The sequence below is a fragment of the Bombina bombina genome, chromosome 4 (genome assembly GCF_027579735.1).
Source record: "Bombina bombina isolate aBomBom1 chromosome 4, aBomBom1.pri, whole genome shotgun sequence".
Classification (NCBI taxonomy): Eukaryota; Metazoa; Chordata; class Amphibia; order Anura; family Bombinatoridae; genus Bombina; species Bombina bombina.
In genome coordinates, this window is record NC_069502.1 from 619568287 (window position 1) to 619593957 (window position 25671).

Here is a 25671-nt window from a genome sequence, read left to right on the forward strand (position 1 = left end):
AAGGAATATGTGTACATAGAAGTTTAGTACCAGGTATATGTGGTCTATGACTACGGCTTAGGCCGAAACGCGTAAGCCTATTGGTACTTGTCCTTGCTATAGAGATAAGGTTTTTAACATAAAAAGTTGTTTAAAAGTGTAGGCTCTATATGAATCATAAAAGAAAAATGCTGGGTTTCCCTTTAAAAACCCCAAAACCTTCCTGTATCTTTAGGTCTCTCAGCACATCAATTTCTTCCTACACAAAAATCAACATTGGGAGCGCACTACACAGCCACTGACTGACAGGGGAAGCACCAGAATCTGCTAGAAAGGTAACTTTCATTACTGGAAAAAAAAATTTTTAGCAGACAAGTGATGCATAAGAGTTAATGCATCAATACCAAGTCCTTTAAAGCTACATAAAAAAATCAGGAAGTAGAAGTTTGTATCATTTCAGCTCAATTTCAGAGCTACATTAATAAACTATTCTGTAGCCTTATTTTTAACGTCAACACTATGGACTCTATTCACAAGGAGATTAATTGCAGGTGAATTGTAGGTGGTTTTAAATATTTCATTAACTATGCATTATCAAGGCCAAAATCCAATGAGTATCTCCTGCAAGAAGAGTTGAGTTAGACCTGAACAATGCATAGTTAATGCTGCATATAATACTGCTGCAATGCTATGCTAGTCGTTTTGTACACAGCATTAAAGGGACATGAAACCCAATTTTTTTTCTTTCGTGATTTAGAAAGAGCATGTCATTTTAAACAACTTTCTAATTTACTTCTATTATCTAATTTGCTTCATTCTCTTGATATCACTTGCTGAAAAGCATATCTAGATATGCTCAGTAGCTGCTGATTGGTTGCTGCACCTAGAGGCCTTGTGTGATTGGCTCACACATGTGCATTGCTATTTCTTCAACAAAGGATATCTAAAGAATTGAGCAAATTAGATAATAGAAGTAAATTGGAAAGTTGTTTAAAATTGCATGCCCTATCTGAATCATGAAAGTTTAATTTTGACTAGACTGTCCCTTTAACTACGCATTGTGCAGGGCTAACTCAGCTCTTTTTGCAGGAGATAGTCACGGGGGTTTGGCTCTTCATACTGCATAGGTAATGGTGAGAATTTTAAATGTTTTAATTCACATGCCATTCACCTCTTATGAATAGACTCCTATGTTTTCACTGAAGCTTCTTAGCTTCTTAGCAAAAGCATGGACTTTCCTAATTGGCCACAAATTCCCTACGTGCACTTAGGTGGGTCAATGCAATTTGGCCAATTGGAGTTGAAAAAACAAACAAACTCAATTAGAAAACTACTTTAGAATGTTTGTGACCCAACAATATAACTTTAAAGGGACATTAAACACTTTTAGATAGTAATATAAAATGATAAATTATATATAGAAAAAGAACTCTGCAATATACTCTCATTGTTTATTTTGTTTACTTTTACTGTAATTCCATTCTGAAATTGGGAGCTTTTCAGTTCCTGTTAGAAAAGGAAGTGCAGAACACTGTTATATTCTACACAGCCATTGGCTACACACTCTAGTGACCTATTTATAACTGTCCCTAATTGGCCACAGCAGAGGACACCTAAGTTACAACATGGCAGCTCCCATTGTTTTATAGACACTAAAACTTTACGCTTATTTTGTCATTATTTAAACAGCTAATGAAACTTTAAAAAATACATCTACGTGTTATTCTTAGACTAATCTTTTCTTTGAATGCATTATTCTATCTAGCATTTGTTTAGTGTTTAATGTCCCTTTAGAGTGATTAAGAATTGTTCCTTAAAGCATGACATTTAGATACCAGGCAACTTTTATTAGACCATGATATAAAACCTGGTCAAACCTCTATTAAAGGGGTAGGAAACTCAAAATTAAACTTGCAAGAATCAGAGCATGTAATTTTAAGACACTTTTAAAATCACTTCTTTTTTTCAAATATGATTTCTTCTCTTTGTAGCCATTGTTGAAAATGAATATGCAAATATCCTACACTAGTGGGAGCTAGCCGCTGATTGGTGCCTGTATATATTTATCTCTTGTGATTGGCTAACTAGATGTGTTCAGCTAGCTGCCAGCAGTGCAATGCTGTTCCTTCAGCAAAAGCATAACAAGAGAATGAAGCTAAATTTGATAATAACAGTAAATTTGAAAGTTGTTTAAAACTGTATCTTCTATCCGCCTCATGTATGAAATTTTTGGGATTTCCTGTCCCTTTAAGTTTAGTACTTTAATTGCATTTGTATTTCACGTAATAAAATCAAGCTACAGCTGCACATGGTATAATATAAAACCTTTGGTAACAATTTATTTGTAAAAACAGCATCATATCTGCAAAGAAAGATACTTCTTTACTGTTTCCTGCCATTTTTTTTACTCTTTCCTTGTCTTCCATTTTCCCCTGCATCTGTCACTTCCTCTGATGTTTCATTGTTAGCCATAGCTCCCTGCACAGGAAATAGACAGCTCATTTGGCCTTTTGTCCATTGATCAGGGGGAAGCAAAGCAATTTAGGTTACTCAATAACAGTAGGGACATTTCAGTGAAAAAAAAGTATATTCTGAGCAGCTGGAGGAAGCAGGAAAAAGCCAGGGTTTGTTTTTTTTTATGACTGTAACTACACAGGGGAGATTAACTATTTTGAAATAGTTCTTAAGAAAGAAGGGGACTTGGCCAAAACTTGTATTGATAGAGATATTGCAACAAACATTCTAATTCAACAAAATATGGATTGCTTGGGAATTAGTATGCTGTATTGTTTTAACCATGAGCAGCCCTAAAGGAAATTGCTAATAGAGTATTTTGGCATAAAATACTTTCCTTAACAAAAAAACAAACTCATAATATGCCCAACTTCTTATAGTCTATAAATACTGAAAGTTATATTCTAGTGCCTCTTATATGCCGAAAAATATGCTTTGTTATAGACTCATTTTCATACATATCTCACATTAAAAAGGAAATATGGGCAGATATACCCTAATCATTACATTTAGCATGTCAGCATTTACACCAGTGTTTCACAACTATAGTCTCAAGTACCAGTAAAAGATGATACCTTAACTAGAGCTCAGGTGAAATAATAATCAGCTCATGGATGAGAGCAGGTTAGTTACCATGGTTACTGATCAGCTGATTATTTCATTAAAATCTGGACTGTTAGGGGAACTTGAGAAACACTGTCCTAAGCCAATCAGCCGTATTTGTTTTAGATCTAACAAATAATTATAAAAAAGCAATCTGTTCATAAGCAAATAAAGGAAGGAAATATAAAATTATACAACAAAGGGATATTAGGCTTAAATATGCCATCACACCTGTGTGTAGGATATTACCATTTCCTAATTTTAGCATTTGTAATTATAAATATAAAGATAAATAAAGAAATTGCATTTAGTCATAATGATTACACCAGAACTATTGAAATAAAATATATATTGCGCAAGTAAAACATAACATTTGCCAACTAAGGCCTAGTTTCTATTTAGGTAGTAAAGCTTGGAAACTGGTGCTAAAAACAAGTCTATGGAGAGTTTTTTATGTTACCACTAGTTTCCAAACGTTACCACCTCAATGGAAACTAGGCCGAAATCTATAATAACTTATTTAATGCACACCTGTGATTCAATCTCACTAAATACAGTTTGACATTTTAAACAGGGATTGACAAACCCACAATACTGAGAAGCCAGCCATACAATTTTAGGAGCCAGAAAATGATTTTAAATTGAGCAAAATATAAAACCATTAGGAGCTGGGACAATAAAGTTAGGCGTCATGGCTCCCAAGATTTGGCAAGCCTGGGGTTTTAGCAATAACACAATCTTTGTTTCCCAAATAAATAAACAAATAAATAATGTATCTTGGGGTAAACAAAATATTATTTTTGGGCACAAAAAACTATTAAAATGACATCTCAGTATTACATTTATCCAAGGTATTTGCTAGATGTGTGCAGAAAAAATAATCATGTGTGCAAAGCTGATTGGTGACGTGGTCTGTTTGATGAAATGACCATGCAAATTACAATTCACATTTCTTGAAGGAACCATGAGTCAAATAAAAACACCAAGCATGCTCAATTCCAGTATCTGAAAATAAAATATGAAAAATGTCCAGACAGAATGACCACTTCCACGAAACACTAATGGCTGCCTCTTCCCAGAGGTTGCAGTCAGCAGGAATTTCATTCCAGCAAATGGGAGGTTTCAGGCTACAGTCATAGCAGTTGTTATTTAAAGAGAAGATGGGCTTTGGTGCTCGGAAAATGTCCTAGTTACTCATAGATTTGCTTCTCATGCAGAGTCTATAGCATTGCATGATTATTATTTATATCAAAGCAAAGTTTTAAATATGAAGCTGTACTGTACAAATAAAAATATCTTAATAGCTTGAGGCATTTTTTTCCAAAGTAGTTACATGTAATCTCCACAGCCCCACTAGTCTGCAATGGGCATGAGTTACATGTATATTAACACTATAACTGTGTCTGAAATAATTTTTTTTGTACTTTTTAGCTGAAATCTTTGTCAATATTAGAAACATATTTTATGAACTAAATAACAGTATCAAATTAAAAAGTATAACACTTTAGAGTCAAGTTTTGTGTTAAAAGCATTGTTGTTTTTTTTGGGAGGGGGGGTTAGTTTAGACTCAAGAATTGAGTTAAATAAAATGATCTAATACGTGTTCACAGTTTATTAAATTAAATGGTAATCAATTTTTTTGGCATGTCTAGGAGATGGAAAAATATGCGCATCTAAATTAAAGGTCATACTTGGGAGGAGCTGTGCAGAACTATCTCTGACTGCAACTCAATAGGAAATAGAAGGCAAATGACATCCCAACTTTTTCGACTCACAGACTTTTGATGGATTCTCAAGAGAACCCTTTTAGTACAACGGTCCACTGTGGCAGCCCACTTCCTCTCAGCCTCCTCCTCCTCCTCCAACAGGCAGCGTTTTTCAGCCTTGCTAAGGGTCCTGTCACTGACAGGACGCACAAGATGGGTTAAGTTCAAATGGCTGTACAAGCTTCTCTCCACCACATAAGTGATGTTAAACTCACTGACTGTGCGGCCACGCGGCCTTCTGTTTGGAAAAGCAGAGCCACTCCCTTTGACTCTTTGGCGAAATGTTTGCTGGTCACAGGTTGGCGAGGAAGTTCCTTTCCTGGTTGGACGCTGACATAGAAAAGCTCTAGCACATGAATAATTAGAATCAATTTTCTTCATTCTTATCTGTTTTCTGATGTTCTGTACCTCTTCCAGAGACACCAAAAGGTGATGTCTATGCCTGTTTCTGTCATAAAAGCAAACACTCTCTGAACTTACCCCATGGCTTAAGGAACTCAGGCTTTTCTTCATCTCTCGTTCTGTCATTGAACGTGACACCTTTTGAGACTTGTCCTCCTCAGGATAAGAAAAAAATGTACCCATTTTCTTGGGGGGCTTGATAAGACCCCGGTTATCAGATTTACTTAAAGTCTTTACTAGCTTTCTATTTATAGTCATTGTATCAAAGTTCCCGGAGGGATGAGATAAAGACAGGGAGTCCTCTTCAGACTTTTCCAGTGAATTATCTTTACACACTGGCTTCTTATGGACCCCTGAGTAAAGTGCAGATTTGTCATCCACTACAGGAGAACTGTGAATTGTGTTATCTTCCAGCCCTGTGAAGAAACAAAATACAGATTGTTACATCCAGAAATATCTTACGTTTATCTCAGTAACACAGAAAAAATAATAATAATTAGTTTTCTCTTGCATATAGTGAAACTAAAGATCTTATCAATATTGCCTTTAAAGTATCAGTATAAATGGGAAGTCAAGGCTTGGTATGCTGGGTAACTAGGATATATATAGTTATGTTTAGCCTCAGTCTTCTGAAATCTATCATATGTGTTAATATTTTCAGCATTTTATAACTATAAACTTGCAGACTATTTATTTGAAGCTAGAACCTGAACAGTTATAAATAGGCATTTAAAACTTTACCTAAAGAATTTGTGGTTTTAATTATTATAGAGACTTAATCCAAGCTGTGTTGCTTGAAGGTATCAGGGATTTTTAGTATATACAGATAAAAAAATAAAAAAATATATTTAATTTTTTTTACTGACTCTTGCAAGTTCTGCTAATTGGACCACTGCTTGCTAATATTTCAACAAATCATTAAAGGGACAGTGCACGTCAAATTTGTCTCCCCTTTAATTTGTTGCCAATGATCCATTTTACCTGCTGGAGTGTATTACATTTTTTTACATATAACTAATTTAACTTTATTTTGATATTTGAATTAGCTGAGTTTGCTTGTGGTATCCCTACCTGTACTAAAGTTTCTATATTTAAGTATATACTATAGAAAAGCTGTGTAAATATAGCCAGCAGAAGAAATTACACTCCCATTGGGGGTTTGGAGAGAAATGTCATAACATCTTCATTTTTAATTGTTCTCTCTAAGTAATGGGCTTTGGCATACAGGAAGATATAATATAAAGAAACATAGGTGTGTGCAGAAAGTGATAAAATAAGGAGATCTGATTTCCGTGTGAGCTAAACCAATTGTAATGGGTTGTGGTTTCAAAGAACAAATACAACTATTTCATATACAAAAATAAACCAAACAAAGCAATTCCTCATACATTTTTAACTCTGCAACTGGTATAACAAGTCATTGGAAACACATCAAGGGAAACACAATTGTACAATAAACAGTCCCTTTAAAGGGACAGTCAAGTCAAAAATGTTCATGATTCAGATAGAACACACACTTATAAACAACCTTCCAATTTACTTCTATTATCTAATTTCCTTTCTTCTTTTGGTATCCTTGGTTGAAAAACATTACTTTGTTGGCTCAGCAGATTTTGTTTCAAACAAATTTCAAAATGTACTTCAATTTGCTGACCTGTATCATCAGCCAATCACAGACTCATATACTTCACAAACTTTTGTACATGTAAAAAGACTGTGCACAACTGTGCTGGCGCTGTTCTCTTTTAACCTATTCATAGCCTAAGAGGATATGCACAAGATGAGGAAAATGTCAGCACTTTAACAATCTGCCAACACTAATATATTCCAATCATTGAGGCCCATTTATCAAGCTCTGAATGACCGCTGCTCCATAACCCTGCCCCCCTGCTCTGAGCAGGCGGGCAAGTACGATCGGGTTGATTGACACCTCCCTGCTGGCGGCCTATTGGCCGCAAATCTGCAGGGGGCGGCGTTGCACCAGCAGCTCTTGTGAGCTGCTGGTGCAATGCTGAATACGGAGAGCGTATTGCTCTCCGCATTCAGCTAGGTTTTGCGGACCTGATCCGCACTGTCGGATCAGGTCCGCAAGACCTTTGATAATTCGGCTTCATTGTCTCTTATTACTTAAAAAAGAGAGGTAAAAAAAACTATCCACTGGCTGTAGAGAACCGAGACATGGTACATGTTGGTAAACATATAATAAACAGATAATATAACTTTATCTTCTGATACATGTTTTAATACAAGTTCTGTGAGTACTGTCTAATGGACTTACCTTCATTGTTGGGTTTCTTCATTTCTTCTGCCCTAATAAGTTTTTTTCTGACTCGCCTTGTGGAATTCACCAGCTTATGAAGCCTTTTAAATTTCACCGATTCCTCTGATTCATCTTCTGACTGATCTCTCGACTAGCGGGGAAAAAAAAAAGGAAAACATATACACAAATAGATATAGGGCTACTGAATAGCGGAAAAAAACACTGATCTTGTTTGTAAAATGTGTCTTAAAAAAAGAACACTTTTCACTAACCAACAGTGTAGAACACGTACAAAAAAAAAAGAAAAAAATATATGGTGTTACAAGACATTGCAATTTAGGATACTTTGTTTTCAATGGATTCATTGATTTCAATAGGAATACAGTATGGGAAAGACAAACTCAAGAAATGTTAAGGCAAAGATTGGAACAAAATCTATCCTTCCGTGTAATCTTTTGTAGAACAAAACTGAATTAAGATAACATTGTTAAGCAAATCATATATTTCGTATGCATACTATTAACAGCACTGAACTGGTTAAAATGCTGACTTCAGGGCTTTGGAAACTAGAAACCTCTCCAGGAATATACAGCAGATATTCCCCATCCACGTTTCATGTGTTTGTTTATTTATTTCCTTTATTTTTGTGTTTGATCAAACGTGCTGCATCCCAGCTGTTCTCTCTCAAGAGTATAATATAATAAAATAATAACACAAAAGGCTGTATCTCTACTCTAGCAGATTGAGCAAGACGGAACAGAGATTTTGTAACGGAGCCAACTCATATTCAAGTAAAATTCCTTTGTTTTCCGGAGCTGGATGATGTTTGCTAGGCATACTGTAGCTTTCAGTGATGCAGTTCCACTAATAACCAATCATTCTTATGAACACATAATTATATTTGCTACTTTATAATGTAAACTCACTGTGAGCTTTATAAACATGTGTTCCTGCTGATTAGGAGCTATAGAAAGAGCAAATATTAATCATTTTATTTTTTATGTAATTTATGGCTAAAACCAATGTATTGAGTTATAGCACCTTTGGACTGGTGTATGCAGCATAATACAAATGCCATAATGTTTTCATTGGTCTATAATATAAGAAAACAAGAAAAATATCACAAAATTGAATATATGTTTTTATATCACAGATCCATCAACTTGTTCTGTATTTTGCACTTATTTGTACAACAAAAAATACCTACAGCAAAAAAGCTCTTCAATTTCGATACAACCATAAGAGGAAAATAATTTGTAACAATCTTTCAACCTGTCACTCTTTTTTTCATTCAGAAGACATAGCCCATATTTGTTAAAAGTATCTTACAAAAATGTATGTTGAAATTTTACATGAGTTGATCCTTTTCATAGTAAAGGAAGTATTACTTGTGTGATTTGGAGAAGAGACTCCATTATATATATATATATATATATATATATATATATATATATATATATATATATATATATATATATATATATATATATATATATATATATATGTGTGTGTGATTTGCCAGCTCTGATTTCCTTAAAAAGACATTAAACCCCTCTTGCTTTTGTGTACAAATTGTGCTTTGCCCCATGGTCTCTAGAGAGGTGAAACGCAAGATCTGTAACCTGGGTTCTCAAAATGCTGCAAAATGCATAAACCTGCAGCATTTGCAGATTTTACTGTTTGGCCTCTCTAGAGTGTGGGACAAGTACACAGTTTACACAAAGCAAGAGATGTGTAATGCCCCCTAAAAACCTGGTCTGTTTCCAGCACGCAAGATAAACCTTGTTCTTGAAAATACTTTTTTTCAGTTGTAGCTGCGAAGTTACATATGTGTGTGCCCATACCAAGGGATAATGCAATATAAATCCAGCCTTCTGAAGATGAGTTATTTATAACACTTAAAGGGACAGTCTACTCCAGAATTGTTATAGTTTAAAAAGATAGATAATCCATTAATTACTCATTCCCCAGTTTTGCATAACAACACAGTTACAGTATATTAATATACTTTTTACCTCTGTGATTACATTGTATCTAAGTATCTGCAGACTGCCCCCTTATTTCATTTCTTTTGACAGACTTGCATTTTAGCGAATCAGTGCTGACTCATAAATAATTCCAGGGGAGTGAGCACAATGGTATCTATTATGACATATGAATTAGCATTGTCTAACTGTGAAAAACGGTAAAAATGCACTGTAATAAGAGACGTCATTCAAGGGCTTAGAAATTAGCATATGAACCTACCTAGGTTTAACTTTCAACAAAGAATACCAAGAGACCAAAGCAAATGTGATGATAAAAGTAAATTGGAAAGTAGTTTAAAATGATATGCCCAATCTGAATCATGAAAGTTTTATTTTGACTAGACTGTCCCTTTAATGGACTTATATGTAATTCAGTCTTGTTTTGGGTGCCAAATTGAAACAGAATACAAAACAACACTATTGCATTACATAATGCAGGATATTTTAAAAATAAAGCCCTCGCAATATGTATTTTTTAAGAACATGTAGTAAAGTCAAAATTGAACTTTCATGATTTAGAGGGAGAATGCATCTTTAAACAACTGTGCCAGCACAGTTAGGTAGGTACTGGGAGCTAGCTGCTGATTGGTGCCAGCACATATATACCTCTTGCAATTGGTTCTCCCAATGTGTTCTGCTAGCTCCCAGTAGTGTATCGCTGCTCCTTCAACAAAGGACAGCAAGATAATAAATCAAATGTAATAATAGAAGCAAATTGGAAAGTTATTTAAAACTATATGATGTGATTCATAAAAGACACATTTTGGGTCTCATAGATTTAAAGGATAAATGTTAAAATTACAAAGGTAAGTGAGCAGACAGTGTTTAAAGGGACACTAAAACAATTTTTTTATTTTTTTATTCAGACAGAGCATGCAATTTTAAGCAACTTTCTAATTTACTCTTATATTCAATTTTTCTTCGTTCTCTTGCTATCTTTATTTAAAAAGCAGGACTGTGAAGCTTAGGGGCCAGCCCATTTTTGGTTTAGCACCCTGGATAGCACTTGCTTATTGGTGGCTACATTTATCAAAACAATAAGCAAGCATAACCCAGGTTCTCACAAAAAAATGGGTCTGCTCCCAGGCTTTACATTCCTGCTTTTTAAATAAAGATAGCAAGAGAATGAAGAAAATTGATAATAGGAGTAAATTAGAAAGTTGCTTAAAATTGCATGTTCTATCTGAATCATGAAAGAAAAACTTGTGTTTTAGTATCCCTTTAAATGCTACTTTACAGGTGATAGCTGTGGCTTTTGTAAAAACTCAATATGTAAGGAAGACTACAAGAATGAACCTGACAGAAATGTTTATGTGTTTTCTAGACAGTCAGATGCATTTTCCTCATTTATTGCTAAGGAAATGTTCAGCCATCTCTGACCTTGCAGTGAAAATGCACAGCCTTTGTAGAGCTTGCTTGCCAGATTTTTTTTTAGATTCTTGGTCAGACTGATATATTCATAGCACCCTAAAGTAGTTTCTTCTTTTTTATTTAATATAGTTATGGAAAATAATTATAAGGTGGTATGAAAGCTAAGCTAGTGGTTATTTTATTACTGACCAAAACAGCAGTCTGTAGTACTGAAAAATCCAGATCAGGCAGAAATAATTTTGAATCATTTGACGAGATGGAGTTTGATGTCTAAAATATAAAAAAAGTAGGAATGGTTTGTTTGAAAGAAACAATTGCTTTAATCTCTATATTTATACACATTTTCAATAACTGTTTTAGATGGCTATAGATAGCAGCAAAATTAGTTGAAAGAGAATCTGGAAAAGAACAAAGGAATACCACATATGATAAAAATAAAATAAAAATGTGCACTGAATCTTTTGTAATGATGTTGATTACATTGCTAATATAGAGATTGATGGCAGATAAAAGCCTTGTAATAAACCTGATTTGCTCTTTTACTATCTGGTTTGAAACATTTAAAGGGACAGTTTGCCCTACATTTTCTCCCCTTTAATTAGTTACCAATGATCCATTTTACCTGCTGGGAGTGTATTAAATTGTTTACAAATATTTTCTTTACCTTTATATTGGCATTTGAAATAGCTGTGATATCCCTACCTATACTGAAAGTTTCTATACTTAAGTATAGGCTATAGAAAAGCTATGTAAACATAGCCGACAGGAAAAAATGCAATAAAGTGTTAATTTTCAATTGTTCTCTCTAGGTATTGCGCTTTGGTATACAGGCCGAGATAATATAAAGAAGCATGTGTGTGGACAGAAAGTGCTTACATTTGAAAATCTGATTTCTCTGCAATTTAATCGGTTTTGTTATCAACGAACAAACCAGCTATTTCATATACAAAAAAAAACTAAGAAGCAATTTCTCATACATTTTATACTCTGCAGTAAGTATAAGAAGTCATAGGAAGCACATTAAGGGGAAACTATTTTACAATACACTGTCCCTTTAATAAATATGGACACGATAGTGTCCACAAGGTTTAAATAAACTGAGTCTATGTTAGAGCGTATTAGATTTATTTGTCTAAAGGGCCTTCTAAGTGTATTTTACCAGATATCAGAGAAAACGTATAGAAAACCCAGAAAGAGGTTGCATCCCCCTTGTAATAAAAAAACAAGGCTATTGCTTTTTAGAGAAACCAAAAAGGCACAGCTGGTCCTGAGAGGAAACTGTTGATAAATTCCTGCAAAGCGGTTAAACACACATTAGTGAAGCGTCGATAGTCTTGAGATTGCATGCTCTTAAGCTATCGTCCCATATCACTGCTTCCACTAACATCAAAACTCCTTGAAAAACTAGTTTACAATCGCCTAACTCACTCCCTGTCCACCAACTCTTTGCTTGACCCCCTGCAATCTGGATTCACTCCTATCTTTCTCACAGGTCTCTTTCTGTGTTATTTGCCGACGACTGCCTCTGTCTGTTGGAGTACCTCAAGGATCTGTTCTGGTTCCTCTAGTCTTCTCCATCTATACTTCTTTGCTGGGTAAACTTATCAACAGTTATGGCTTCAAATATCACCTCTATGCTGATGACACCCAGATATACCTCTCCACCCCTGCTCTCTCTCCATCTGTCCTTTCTCATGTCAGCGACTGCTTATCTGGTATTTCTTCCTGTATGGCCTCTCACCACCTAAAGATTAACATGTCCAAGACTGAGCTCCTTCTTATCCCCCCTCAAGCTCTACGCTGACTTGTGACTTCTCTATCCCTGTTGACGGCATCACCATTTCCCCATCGCCCCAAGTCCGCTGCCTTGGAGTTACACTTGACTCAAATCTATCCATCGTCCCCCATATCAAATCACTTTCTACATCCTGCCGCAACCATCTACGCAATATTTACAAGATTCGCCCTTTTCTGAGTGCTGACAAAACAAAGCAAATAATCCACTCCCTTGTTATTTCCCGACTTGACTACTGCAATAACCTACTTACTGACCTTCCTCTTTCCCCTTTAATCCATCCTAAATGCCTCTGCCAGGCTGATCCACCTTTACCGTCGCTCTGTATCTGCTGCACCTTTCTGGGAGTCCCTTCATTGGCTCCCCATTCACAGCAGAATTAAATTCAAAATTCTTACCCTTACATACAAAGCTCTCATCAACGCCGCTCCCCTCTACCTATCCTCTCTAATAAAAAAGTATACTCCAGCCCATCCACTAAGATCCAACAATGACCTGCTCCTTGCGTCCGCGACTATCACCTCCTCTCATGCTAGACTGCAGGACTTCTGTCGTGCAGCACCTACCCTCTGGAACACTCTCCCTCGTGCTGTCAGGCTTTGCCCTAATCTTTCTTCCTTTAAATGCTCCCTAAAGACTTTTCTGTTCAGATAAGCCTACCACCCAACTCAATAATAAATTAATTTCACTTACCTAACATTTCCCTCATCTTAACATCCTTCTCAATCTTGCAGTCCTCACCTCCTGTTTCTCAACCTCCTACCCTTCTAGATTGTAAGTTCCCACGGGAATAGGGCCCTCGATTACTCCTGAATGTGTTTGTAAATGTTGTCCTATCTCTAACAAGTCTTATATTGTTTTATTTAAATGAATTGTATCCATGGACAGCGCTGCGGAATATGTTGGCGCTTCATAAATAAAGTATAATAATAATAATAATAATAAAATGCTCTAATGAATTAGAGCATGTAATATTTTAACTAATATGCCACTTTAATGTGTGTTTGTTATTCAATTAGTTTGGAGAAAGAGATACAGTCACACCGTGAAGTAATTTGACTTTGCAGTGGGAACTAAGCTACAGCTGGTGGAGCTCAAACCCGGACAACAGCTTCTGATTGGTTGACAGCTTCACTGGCAAATTTTAAAAAAAAGAAGACTTTAGGTTTGGTAGACTGACTTTAATGTGGCATAAACCCTGCACATTATCTGAATCATTCTATATTTAATTTAATATCTAATCATATTAGAGCTTAAATTTAAAAAAAAAACCCGAAAGTGAACCACAGTTAAGTGTCATACAAAGCAGTATTGTTGAGAAAATGTAATTTTTTAAATAAATTGGTTGGTAAAAGCATTCTCTCTTGTGATTAGTATGAGCGTTTTAGATGTCTTGCAATCTTGTAAAAGCCTTTCACTATTTTTTCTAAAATATATGCACATGACAATGTGCCAAAACAAAATGAAATGTTCAGAAAATATGTGCATAGACCACAAAAGACGCTAGCATGACAAGCTTAATCTTCAAAAAAATTCAAATGCCAGCAGTGGGTTGGAAATGTAGGTCAAAATATGCAACAAATTAAAAAAGTCATACATAATTCATTTTGGTTTTAGATTATTGTGAATACTAATTACTGATATCTCCTTATTTTATACAATTGTTAGGCAACTGGAAACATTGATTTGGACGCATTTGTGAATTGCTGATACTGTAGCATGTTTTACTTATTAATGGCAAAAAATAATACTAAATCTTATATTCTCATTCAAATACACATAATATGTGTACCAACACTATAAATGACTGTATTTATCAACACAAATGCATCATCAATGTCATCCTTAGAAAACATTTAAAGATAATAAAGCTGCACTAGCCAGAACAAGGAAAAAAGTACAAAAGGTACAATGTATATAAATGCTTTCCCAAAATTAAATATAAAATATAATAATGTGCACTGGTTACAAATTCACTATTTTTTTATTATCTTTTATTATAGAGACTGAATTGCTACATAGTGACATCACCACACAAAAACATATCCATGATGTCACAGATCACATGTAATATGACATCACTAACGTTAACGCTGTATTCTCAATGAAAATCACTTATCTGATAAGTGCATAGAAAACATTTTAACTCACATGGCTTTAAACAACACCTATGCTGTCTGCTCATTTGTACTGGTCCCCTATTCCAATAGTCAAAACTGAAAATGAATGCATGTCACAAGCCTCTCGGGTACATTTTAGTAAGATTTTCAGAGACATTGATGGAAGCAAAATGTACAACACCAAACCAAAAATTAAAATATGAATGCTACTTAATTCAATACTGATGGTGACTACCTAGTACGTTTGAATGCAGGCTTTTCCCTTAAACCCATCATATTAATGATGTGTGTGTAATTATTAATTATATATATATATATATATATATATATATATATATATATATATATATATACTGTATATATACATGCATACATGCATACCAATAAAGTTGTTTTTACTTACACATTTGACCCACGGATCGAATTCTTTCTTCAATTTTTGTGTATATATATATATATATACTGTATATATACATGCATACATGCATACATATGCATACACACACACCATGTCTACGTAATACACAAGTCTAATTTACATCTCTGATACAGCAAAAAATTTCCATTGCAGAACACATATGGCACAACCTTTTTAATAATGTTGGCTAAACTATGTATGTTAAATCCAAGGACGATGCCTAAGTGTTCCATTTTCAGTTTCCAAGGCAACATTACATCAGATTGCAGACAGCTGGCTGTATACCTCCAAACCAAAACGAAGCACCCAATCTATTACGCAAGATCATACATTTAAAGAGAGAGGAGGACATTTTGGCTACCATGAAACTAGACTGAAATCAACGGGACCATTGGCATGTTTCCTAGGGTGGAACCTCTCAGCTTGTCTTGGAACAAGTGTATCCTTCACACATCTGCAATGTTCTCATACTGAGAATGAGAGCCAGGCATTTTTTTCCTCTTTCTTTGGAAAGAGTCTTTATTATATATGTCTTTAAAATAAAGTATTTTAAAAAAAAACATATATACAGAAGCTCAGCAAATTGATGAGAAATTAACAGCTGCAGTAATTACAAGGTAGGTAATAAAGTGACAATCTAGCAACCACAATGGAAACCCACTGTCCAAAGTATAGTAATTTAATACCAAGATTGTAGCCTTTGTTGTTCTACTAAAATGATATTTGATGTACTACTGCACCAGCATTGTGATTAAAGACAATTATTAGTTTGGCGGTATCCAGGTTTGAATATAGGTTAGCGGTAATATGATTACCCAGTTGATTATTTTCTGTTCCACACAGGTCCATGACTTGATCACAGTAAATTAAAGGTCTAGTTACTGGAATTAAACCACTATAGATTCATAAGAGATATTTTTATTATATGCCTCTTGTTTGTCTTTTAGGGAAACAGTTGAGAAAATATGTATTACAACCATTTTTTTTCAGCAGGGTTAGCATGAAGGTACTTGGCAAACAGTAAATTGTATTTCCTTTGTTGTACAAACACCTCTTGCATAACTTTCATACAACACACTATTACAATTTCTAAGATATTCTTGGACTTGCACTTAAATGGAAAATAAACTGTAAAAAATTATATCATGCATATGTTGTTTCTATTTATTTCAGAGCTAACTGGAAGTGAATGTCTATATACAACTGGTCCTTGAGGACTGACTGCTCACTGGCTGATAAACAGAACTCCTGCTGGTTTATTGGTGAACAGTGACATGTTGCACAAGGATGACAACAAATCTGTTTTAGCACAGGAACTGTTTTGCAGAAATAAAAAATGGAATAGGTTTTAAAATACCCACTTTTAGACGCAACAAAGAAAAAAGATGACTTTTAAGACAATTCTGAGTGTGCAATGTTTGGAGAAGCATTTGGAAAGGAGATGGGCCCTGTTGTCAGAAATTAAACACATATAATTACTCTTGGAGGAAGTTTTTTTCACATTCATAGAACATGCTATCCAACTTGTTACCAATGATTATACTTCCAAAGAGGGTTAAGATATTAATTTTAGCTACATTTATTAAAAAGTAATATCAAGGTCCATGCAAAGATAATGTATTAAAGGGACATGAAACCCAAAATTATTCTTTCATGTTTCAGAGTATTTAATTTCAAACAACTTTTCAATATACTTCTATTATCTATTTTGCTTTGTTCTCTTGGTATTCATTGGTTAAAAGCATACCTAGGTAGGATCAGAAGCAGCATTGCACCACTGGGAGCTAACTGCTGATTGGTGGCTGCACATACAGTAAATGCCAGCTGTCATTGACTCAGCCAATGTGTTCAACTAGGAGCAGTGAATTTCTGCTCCTTCAACAAAGGATATCAAGAGAATGAAGCAAATTTGATAATGGAAGTAAACAGGAAAGTTGTTTAAAATTGTATGCTCTACCTGAATTATGAATTAATTTTTTTTTAGTTTTATGTCCCTTTAACATAAATGATAAGCAACACAAGCATGTCCTTAATTGTGCACAATCCTCCAAGAATGAGATCTATTTTACAATTGCTTGTTTGTGCTAGCTCTTTAACAGAAAAAGGCTCCTGTCAGATTCCAACAACTAAACAATTTCAAAGTCTATGAGGTTTGATACAACTGTGAAGTGAGATAAATAAAAATGTTATACACTACTGCCATAAAGCGCTCAAGACATTTGCACGCTCCTGAGCATATCTAGATATACTCTTCACATACATATCTAGATATATTTTTCAAAGGACACCAAGAAAACAAAGTAAATTTGATAATATTAACTAAAATAATATTTTTTAATTGTCTTTAATGACCCTTTAAATAAGAAACATATACTTTGTTCATTTGCTACACAGGCAGATTTAGGCACAGACAATACCCTCTAAAGCTAGTAATGTAAGCCATGGTAGCAGTCTCATCAGTCAATGACTCATTAACAGTGATTTGCTGGCACCCATGGTTTCACTATAGCTAAATATTGCAACAATAATGATTTTGCAACAGCAGTGGGCCGGGGGGGGGGGGGGTGGAGCTCAACTTATAAAACACCTCTATAAACTATAGCACAGTATCTAAGTAATAGTTGACGCTATATTATCATCACCAACTAAAGAAATAATTATAGCATCAAACAACTGTTTTAAGAAAAAATGAGCAACGTGTATTGCTGCTGCTGCTGCTGTAACTGTGGGTTGATTTCCTGCATTTTTGGATTTCTGGGACAAATTTGGAGCAGTGCCACCTTGTGCGCAGCTAGTCCCATAAAGCAGGGTCTGGCAAGCTATGCCTCCCAAGTAACAGTCATGTACTACTTCCGTGAGAAGTAGATGTGTCCAAAGAAAATAAGAGAAGATGACAATGTTCCAGCCGTATTAATAAAGACATTTGCTCATTTCCCTTTAATTAAGCAGATGTTCATTTTATTTTTACTAAATCAGCAATAGCATTGTTTTTCATTTAGCCTTAAACATTAAAGGGACACTGAACCCAAATTTTTTCTTTTGTGATTCAGATAGAGCATGACATTTTAAGCAACTTTCTAATTTACTCCTATTATCAATTTTTCTTCGTTCACTTGCTATCTTTATTTGAAAAAGAAGGCATCTAAGTTTTTTTTTTTTTGTTTGTTTTTTTGGTTCAGAACTCTGGACAGCACTTTTTTATTGGTGGATTAATTTATCCACCAATCACCAAGAATAACCCAGGTTATTCACCAAAAATGGGCCGGCATCTAAACTTACATTCTTGCATTTCAAATAAAGATACCAAGAGAATGAAGAAAATTTGATAATAGGAGTAAATTAGAAAATTGCTTAAAATTACATGCTCTATCTGAATCACAAAAGAAAAAAAAATGTCGGTTCAGTGTCCCTTTAATGATTCTTTTTTCTATCAATGAAGTCAAATATTTTGAATTAAAAGGTGAGTAATAAGAGATGCGTCTAACTACAGTTAGATACCAACTTTTTGTCTAAATTGTACATCTTTTGTGAAACAGTTGTGGTAGGAAAATCAGTGTTATCAAATTTATATCACGAAAAAGTGCATCTTCTACAATCTAAAATGACAAATATATATCGGCAATCTTGTGACCTGAAATATAAATACTGTCTGGAGTATCTATGCTTGTTTTTATCACCTCTTTATTGGGAACAAACAACTTACTAATACAATATATATATATATATATATATATATATATGGCACATCTTACAAAATGCAAATGAAATAATAAGCTGTTTACAAAAGAAATGTTTAGAATTCGCCTATAGAAAAATATCTGTATGATTGTTTTCTAATTTTTCAACTGCCGAGTACCCCATACATTACTATGTTCAGCAAAAAACAAAAGCCGTTCATAAGCTAAATGGATAATGACATCATAAGTAAGAGATGCCTATGCATTGTATTGTCTTATATAGCCAGTGTCAAAGGGCAAAATATAATTCCCAAAGGCAATAGATAATTAATTGAATTATAAAATGCACAAGTAATCAGCACAAACCCAAGTAGTGAAAAAAAAGACATCTATTTTTATACTGTAAAGATATAATAGCCAATAAAATGAAATAACGAACAGTGTTGTGTTAGATGACTTTATGACAGTATAATGCATCAGCTTTTCATGCAGGAAACAATATAGTGGCAATGAGACAGGGACAGCAGAGCTACGAGTTGCAAAGCTGCAAGAAATTTGGCAGATCTAGTTAATACAATATGACATGATGCAGTTCATACAAGGCATCGCTAGTACTTGTGAAGACTCGATAGGACAGATGTGCTGCTGCATGTTAAACATCAGCTTACAGAGTTGTTGCATCATTTAAAAAAAAGACAAAATATTTAAATTCCAAACAACTGTGTCTGTGACTAATAAAAAGTGCTATAAACAACACCCAAAGCAAACTGGTAGTGTTAAACAAACTAAAATAAATAGTTTAACTGCAAACAAAATGATCTTTTAAATTAAATATACAAAATAATAAGTAATATTTTTTAATAGAATCGCTCCCCAATAATCCATTGAGAGCAATGAAAATGAGGGTTTAAAATTAGTATATAAGTATACAATTCCCACTTCACTTTTTTTAGAAGCCATACACTGTTAGACAGATACATATTTCTATCTGTTCAATGTATTTTTATCCAAAAGTTTACCTCAATATCAGTAAAACAGATACACAGTGCAAACCCCTTCTGAAGGTTCTGATCATTACTCTAGAACTTTTTTCTAGAATCAAAACTTTTTGATAGAAAATAAAATAATACAGAGTCATTATTCATATTTACACTAAAGATGAGAAGCAAAGAAAAAAAACTTTGAAAAATGAAAGTCCAATCAAGAAAGCATTATCAGTAATGAGAGTGAAACAGTGATATGAGAATAATGTGTAATAGACTTACCAGTTTCGGCATTTAGGAGGTCTAACACAATTGTTATTGGACTTCCTGAGTACTTAACTGTTGCTTTGTATCAGCCTTTGTAGCCCCCAAATCAGAGATTAGGCACTTAAAAGCAACATGTGATTGCAATCGTACACATGCAACCTCTTTTCCAAGTTATATTATCAGACACATAAAAGACTCCAAGAACCACAGCTATTAAGTTAAACTAGAGTTGGGAAGAGGGAGGGGTAGAGAGAGCAAAAGAAGAAGAAAGAGGATGCTGGACTTAATTAACTGCCTTCTGCAATATGACTGATTCCCCGGATCCTCGCTGAGCTGTACAGCTAGTAAAAAAAAAAAAAAAAGCCACAAGTCATCAGCTTTAAGCAAATCTTCTATTCACCACAAGGAAAAAAGGGAGTGTTGTACATGCAAACAATCCTTGTTTTCACTGACGAAGGCTAGCTAACCTCTTGCTGGCCTCAAAAGCCTTAATTGCTGTCTATGGAATTTTGACTAAAGAAAAGGCGAATATAGATTCAGCAAGTAAAAATGGGGCCTGACCCTTTAAATACTCTGAACTGAAAGGGAATGCCCCAGAGCAAAATGAAGAACACAATTTATGCTTGGTGCTATATATTTAAATTACAGCCATCTTCATATAATTTGCTTTCTGCTGCATCCGTTATGGTGTTTGATGTATTTATTAGTGCAGACCTTTGTGTTCAGATCTCTGTTTGTCTATATCGATGCCAGGCATGTACTAAGATGTGGGTGGCATATGTCCTATACACATATATCATGAACAAAGGCATTCTTCCATTTTCAAAATGGTACCAAGAGACAATCTTATTGCAGATAAACGTCAACATTGACCAACTTACATGCTTGATTTCCAAACATGGGGGTGATAAACCTATTATGGTCACAGTGCTAACAAAAAAATTATTCTTGGTTAAAGGGACAGTCAAGTCCAAAAAAAACCTTTCATGTTTCAAATAGGGCATATAATTTTAAATAACTTTCCAATTTACTTTTATCACCAATTTTGCTTTGTTCTCTTGCTATTCTTAGTTGAAAGCTAAACCTAGGAAGGCTCATATGATAATTTCTAAGCCCTTGAAGGCCGCCTCTTATAACATGCTTTTTTATTTTCACAACAAGGGACAGCTATTTCATGCGAGCCATATAGATAACATTGTAATCACGTCAGTGGCTTGTGGCAGACACTGCACTAATTGGATAAAATGAAAGTCAATAGATAAATAAAATGTCATGTGATCAGGGGCTGTCAGAAGATGCTTAGCTACAAGGTAATCACAAAGGTAAAAAGTATAATAATATAACTGTGTTGGTTGTGCAAAACTGGGGAATGGGTAATAACATAAATTATGCTTACCTGATAATTTTATTTCCATATGTGGGAGAAGAGTCCACTGCTTCATTCATTACTTGTGGGAATTAAGAACCTGGTCACCAGGAGGAGGCAAAGACCCCCCAGCCAAAGGCTTAAATACCTCCCCCACTCCCCTCATCCCCCAGTCATTCTGCCAAGGGAACAAGGAACAGCAGGAGAAATATCAGGGTATAAATGGTGCCAGAAGAAAATATTACATTTAGGTCCGCCCACTGGAGCAAACGGGCGGGAGCAGTAGACTCTCCTCCCACAGATGGAAATGAAATTATCAGGTAAGCATAATTTATGTTTTCCATCTTAATGAGAGGAGAGTCCACTGCTTCATTCATTACTTGTGGGAACAAATACCCAAGCTCTAGAGGACATTGAATGAAAAACGGGAGGGTAAAAGGAAGGCGGACCCTATACTGAGGGCACCACAGCCTGCAGAACCTTTCTCCCAAACACAGCTTCCGCCAAAGCAAAAACCAAGGAAGACCAAGTAGCCGCCTTACAAATCTCTTAACAGCCCAAGAAGAGGCCACAGCCCTAGATGAGTGAGCTGTAATCCACTGAGGCTTATGTCTCGCTGTTGTCACGCCGCCGCCGGAGGTTCCGGCGGCTCTTCCGGCGTGTTTGGTTGCCGGGCAACGTCTGCCTCTCTCTGGGCCGTCCCCTCTGCTGACGTCAGGACCGGCTTCTTATTCCGGTCTCTCAATCCTCCGGTGCCTGATTGTTTTCTCATTCCGGAAGGCTATTGTGAGTACTCTATTTGTGGAATCTGTTTCTGAACCCTTGCCTGAACGACTACGCTTTTGCTTAACCCTCAAACTGCCTGACTACAAGTTGCCAAACCCTGCATATTCAACCACGCTATTGCTTAACCCTCAAACTGCCTGATTACAAGTTGCCAAACTCAGCATATAAGACTATTCTATTGTTTAACCCTCAAACTGCCTGATTACAAGTTGCCAAACTCTGCACATACGACTACGCTATTGCTTAACCCTCAAACTGCCTGATTACAAGTTGCCAAACTCTGCTTATAAGACTATTCTATTGCTTAACCCTCAAACTGGCTGATTACAAGTTGCCAAACCCTGCATATACGACTACGCTATTGCTTAACCCTCAAACTGCCTGATTACAAGTTGCCAAACTCTGCTTATAAGACTATTCTATTGCTTAACCCTCAAACTGCCTGAATACAAGTTGCCAAACTCTGCATATAAGACTATTCTACTGCTTAACCCACAATCTGCCAGATTTCAAGTTGCTAAATTCTGCTTCATTGACCACGCTGAGCTTAACCCTCAAAAGTACCTGATTGTCAAGTTACCTAACCCTTCCTTATCGTCTGTTTGTTTTTGGTTCCCTAATCTGAAGTTTTACCTGCAACTATCAAGATTAACTTCACTCTTTCCAGAGGACCCAGACCAACACTGCTCCATATCGTGAGTACCTTGTTTTATAGTAGTTGTCGTGGGGTCACGTCCTGGATTAAACTCAGAGTGCAAGGGTGTTATTTTAGTTCGCCCTAGCATTTGTGTCTTCTTCTGGACATTACCTAACCTGACAGCTGTCTTATAGGCCAAACGGATAATGCTCCTCAACCAAAAAGACAGTGAAGTGGAAGAGGCCCTCTGCCCCTTACGCTTCCCTGAATACACCACAAACAAAGACGAAGTTTGTCTGAAATTCTTCATGGCCTTAAGGTAAAACTTTAAGGTTCGAACCACATCCAAGTTATGAAGTAACCTTTCCTTAGGCGTAGAAGGGTTAGGACACAAAGAAGAAACTACTATCTCCAGATTGATGTTCCGATCAGACACCACCTTGGGAATAAATCCCAACATAGTACGAAGCACAGCCTTATCAGCGTGAAAAACCAGGTAAGGGGGTTCATGTTGCAAGGCTCAGAGACTCAGATCCAATGTAATAGCCAGAAGAAACAGAACCTTCCAGGAAAGAATCTTAATGTCAAGAGCATGCATAGGCTCAAAAGGAGCCCTCTGCAAAACCTTAAGAACCAAGTTCAAGCTCCAAGAAGGAGCTGAAGGTCTAAAAACCAGTCTGATTCTGGACAGAGCCTGAACAAAAGGACTGAATATCAGGAAGCTCCACAAGCTTCTTCTGTAACAGAACTGATAAGGCCGAAATCTGTCCCTTTAAGGAACTAGCGGCAAGGCCCTTATCCAAACCATCTTGAAGAAAATCCAGAATCCTGTATACCCTAATCTTATGCCAGGGATATCCATGTTCCTCACACCAGGATAAATAGGTCCTCCACACCACACACCTTATGATAGATGCGATGAGTGACCAGTTTCCTGGCCTGAATTAATGTCAATCACTCTCTCTGAGAACCCTCTCTTGGCCAAGACTAGACATTCAATCTCCACGCAGTCTGCATCAGAGAATCGAGATTTTGGTGGAGACAAGGACCCTGCTGCGACAGGGTAACCTCCATTGAGGAGATGACGACATCCCCACCAGATCTGCAAACCACGTCTTCTGTGGCCACCACAGAGCAATCAGAATTGTTAAATTCTGCTCCTGCTTGATGCGTGCCACCACTCAAGGGAGAAGAGGCAACAGTGGAAATATGTACATTGGATTGAACTACCAAGGGACCGCCAAGGCATCTATCAGTGCCACCTGGGGATCCCTGGACCGCGACCCATATCTGGGTAGCTTGAAGTTGAGTCTGGACGCCATGAGGTCTATCTCCGGCCTCCCCCATCTGTTGCAAATCTCCATAAACACTTCGGGATGGAGAGACCATACCCCAGATAAAATGATTGTCTGCTGAGAAAATCCTCTTCCCAGTTGTCCACACCCGGAATGTGGATCGCTGAGAGTGAACAGTTGTGGGTCTCCGCCCATTCTGGAATCCGAGATACCTCCCTTATGGCAAGGGAGCTTCTCGTTCCCCCCTGATGGTTTATGTAAGCCACCGAGGTAATGTTGTTCAACTGGAATCTGATGATTAAGGACAACCCCAGGGGGGCCAAGCCCTCAGAGCGTTGAATATCGCTCGAAGTTCCAGAAAATTTATCAGTAGAGTTGACTCCTCTCGAGCTCCCCTGCCCTGTGCCCATCTGGCACCCCAAACAACTCCCCATCCTGATAGCCTCCTGTCCGTGGTCACAGGATGGCCTCAAGAAGGATATCCCCTGGGACAGAGAGGGATTCCCTCACTCAGTTGTCTAGAGATATCTGTTGGGATAGATCTGAGTGATCGCCATTCCATTTTATCAACCTGCATAACTGAAGAGGTCTGAGATGGAACCTGGCGAATGGAATGATATCTATGCTGGATACCATAAGCCCAATCACCTCCATACACCTGGCCACAGATGGCCTTGAGGAGGACTGAAGGGCAAGACAGCTGGATGCAATCTTGGCACGTCTTTGGTCTGTCAAGAATATCTTCATGGATATGGAATCTATTATCGTACCCAAGAACTCCACCCTGTTGCTGGGATCCAGAGAACTCTTACCCTCATTTATCTTCCATCCGTGGGATCGAAGGAGAAGAAGAGTCCTCAAGTGGTCCTCCGCAAGACTGCAGGACAGAGCCTGGACCAGAATGTCACCCAAGTAAGGAGCCACCGTAATACCTCTGGCTCTCACTACTGCAAGCAGCGCTCCAAGAACCTTTGTAAAGACTCTTCAGGCAGTTGCCAGACCGAATGGTAGGGCCACAAACTGGAAGTGTTGGTCCAGAAAAGCAAATCTTAGGAACCTGACGTGGTCTTTGTGTATGGGCATGTGAAGGTAAGCATCCTTCAGGTCTATCGTCATCATAAATTTCCCCTCTTGAACTAGGGACAGAATTGACCTGATTTTCTCTATTTTGAACGATGGTACTGACAGGAACTTGTTGAGGCACTTTAGGTCCAGAATTGGGTGGAACGTGCCATCCTTCTTTGGGACCACAAAAAGGTTTGAATAGTACTCTAGACCCCTTTATGCTAGAGGTACAGGAATGACTACGCCAAGAGATGAGAAATCCCTCACGCACTCTAGAAAGGCGTCTCTCTACTCTGGTCTTGAGGATAAGTTTGACAGGAGGAATCTGCCCCTGGGTGGA

At 36.5% G+C, this 25671-nt stretch overlaps 1 protein-coding gene across 1 annotated transcript in view; it reads right to left on the reverse strand.

Moving 5' to 3' along the window:
• The window catches only part of SASH1 (SAM and SH3 domain containing 1), a 273426-nt gene that overhangs the window by 41038 nt on the left and 206717 nt on the right, over positions 1-25671 (reverse strand). The window contains 2 exon segments of the mRNA XM_053712110.1: positions 5343-5680; positions 7543-7675. Coding sequence (XP_053568085.1) covers positions 5343-5680; positions 7543-7675 — 471 coding nt within the window.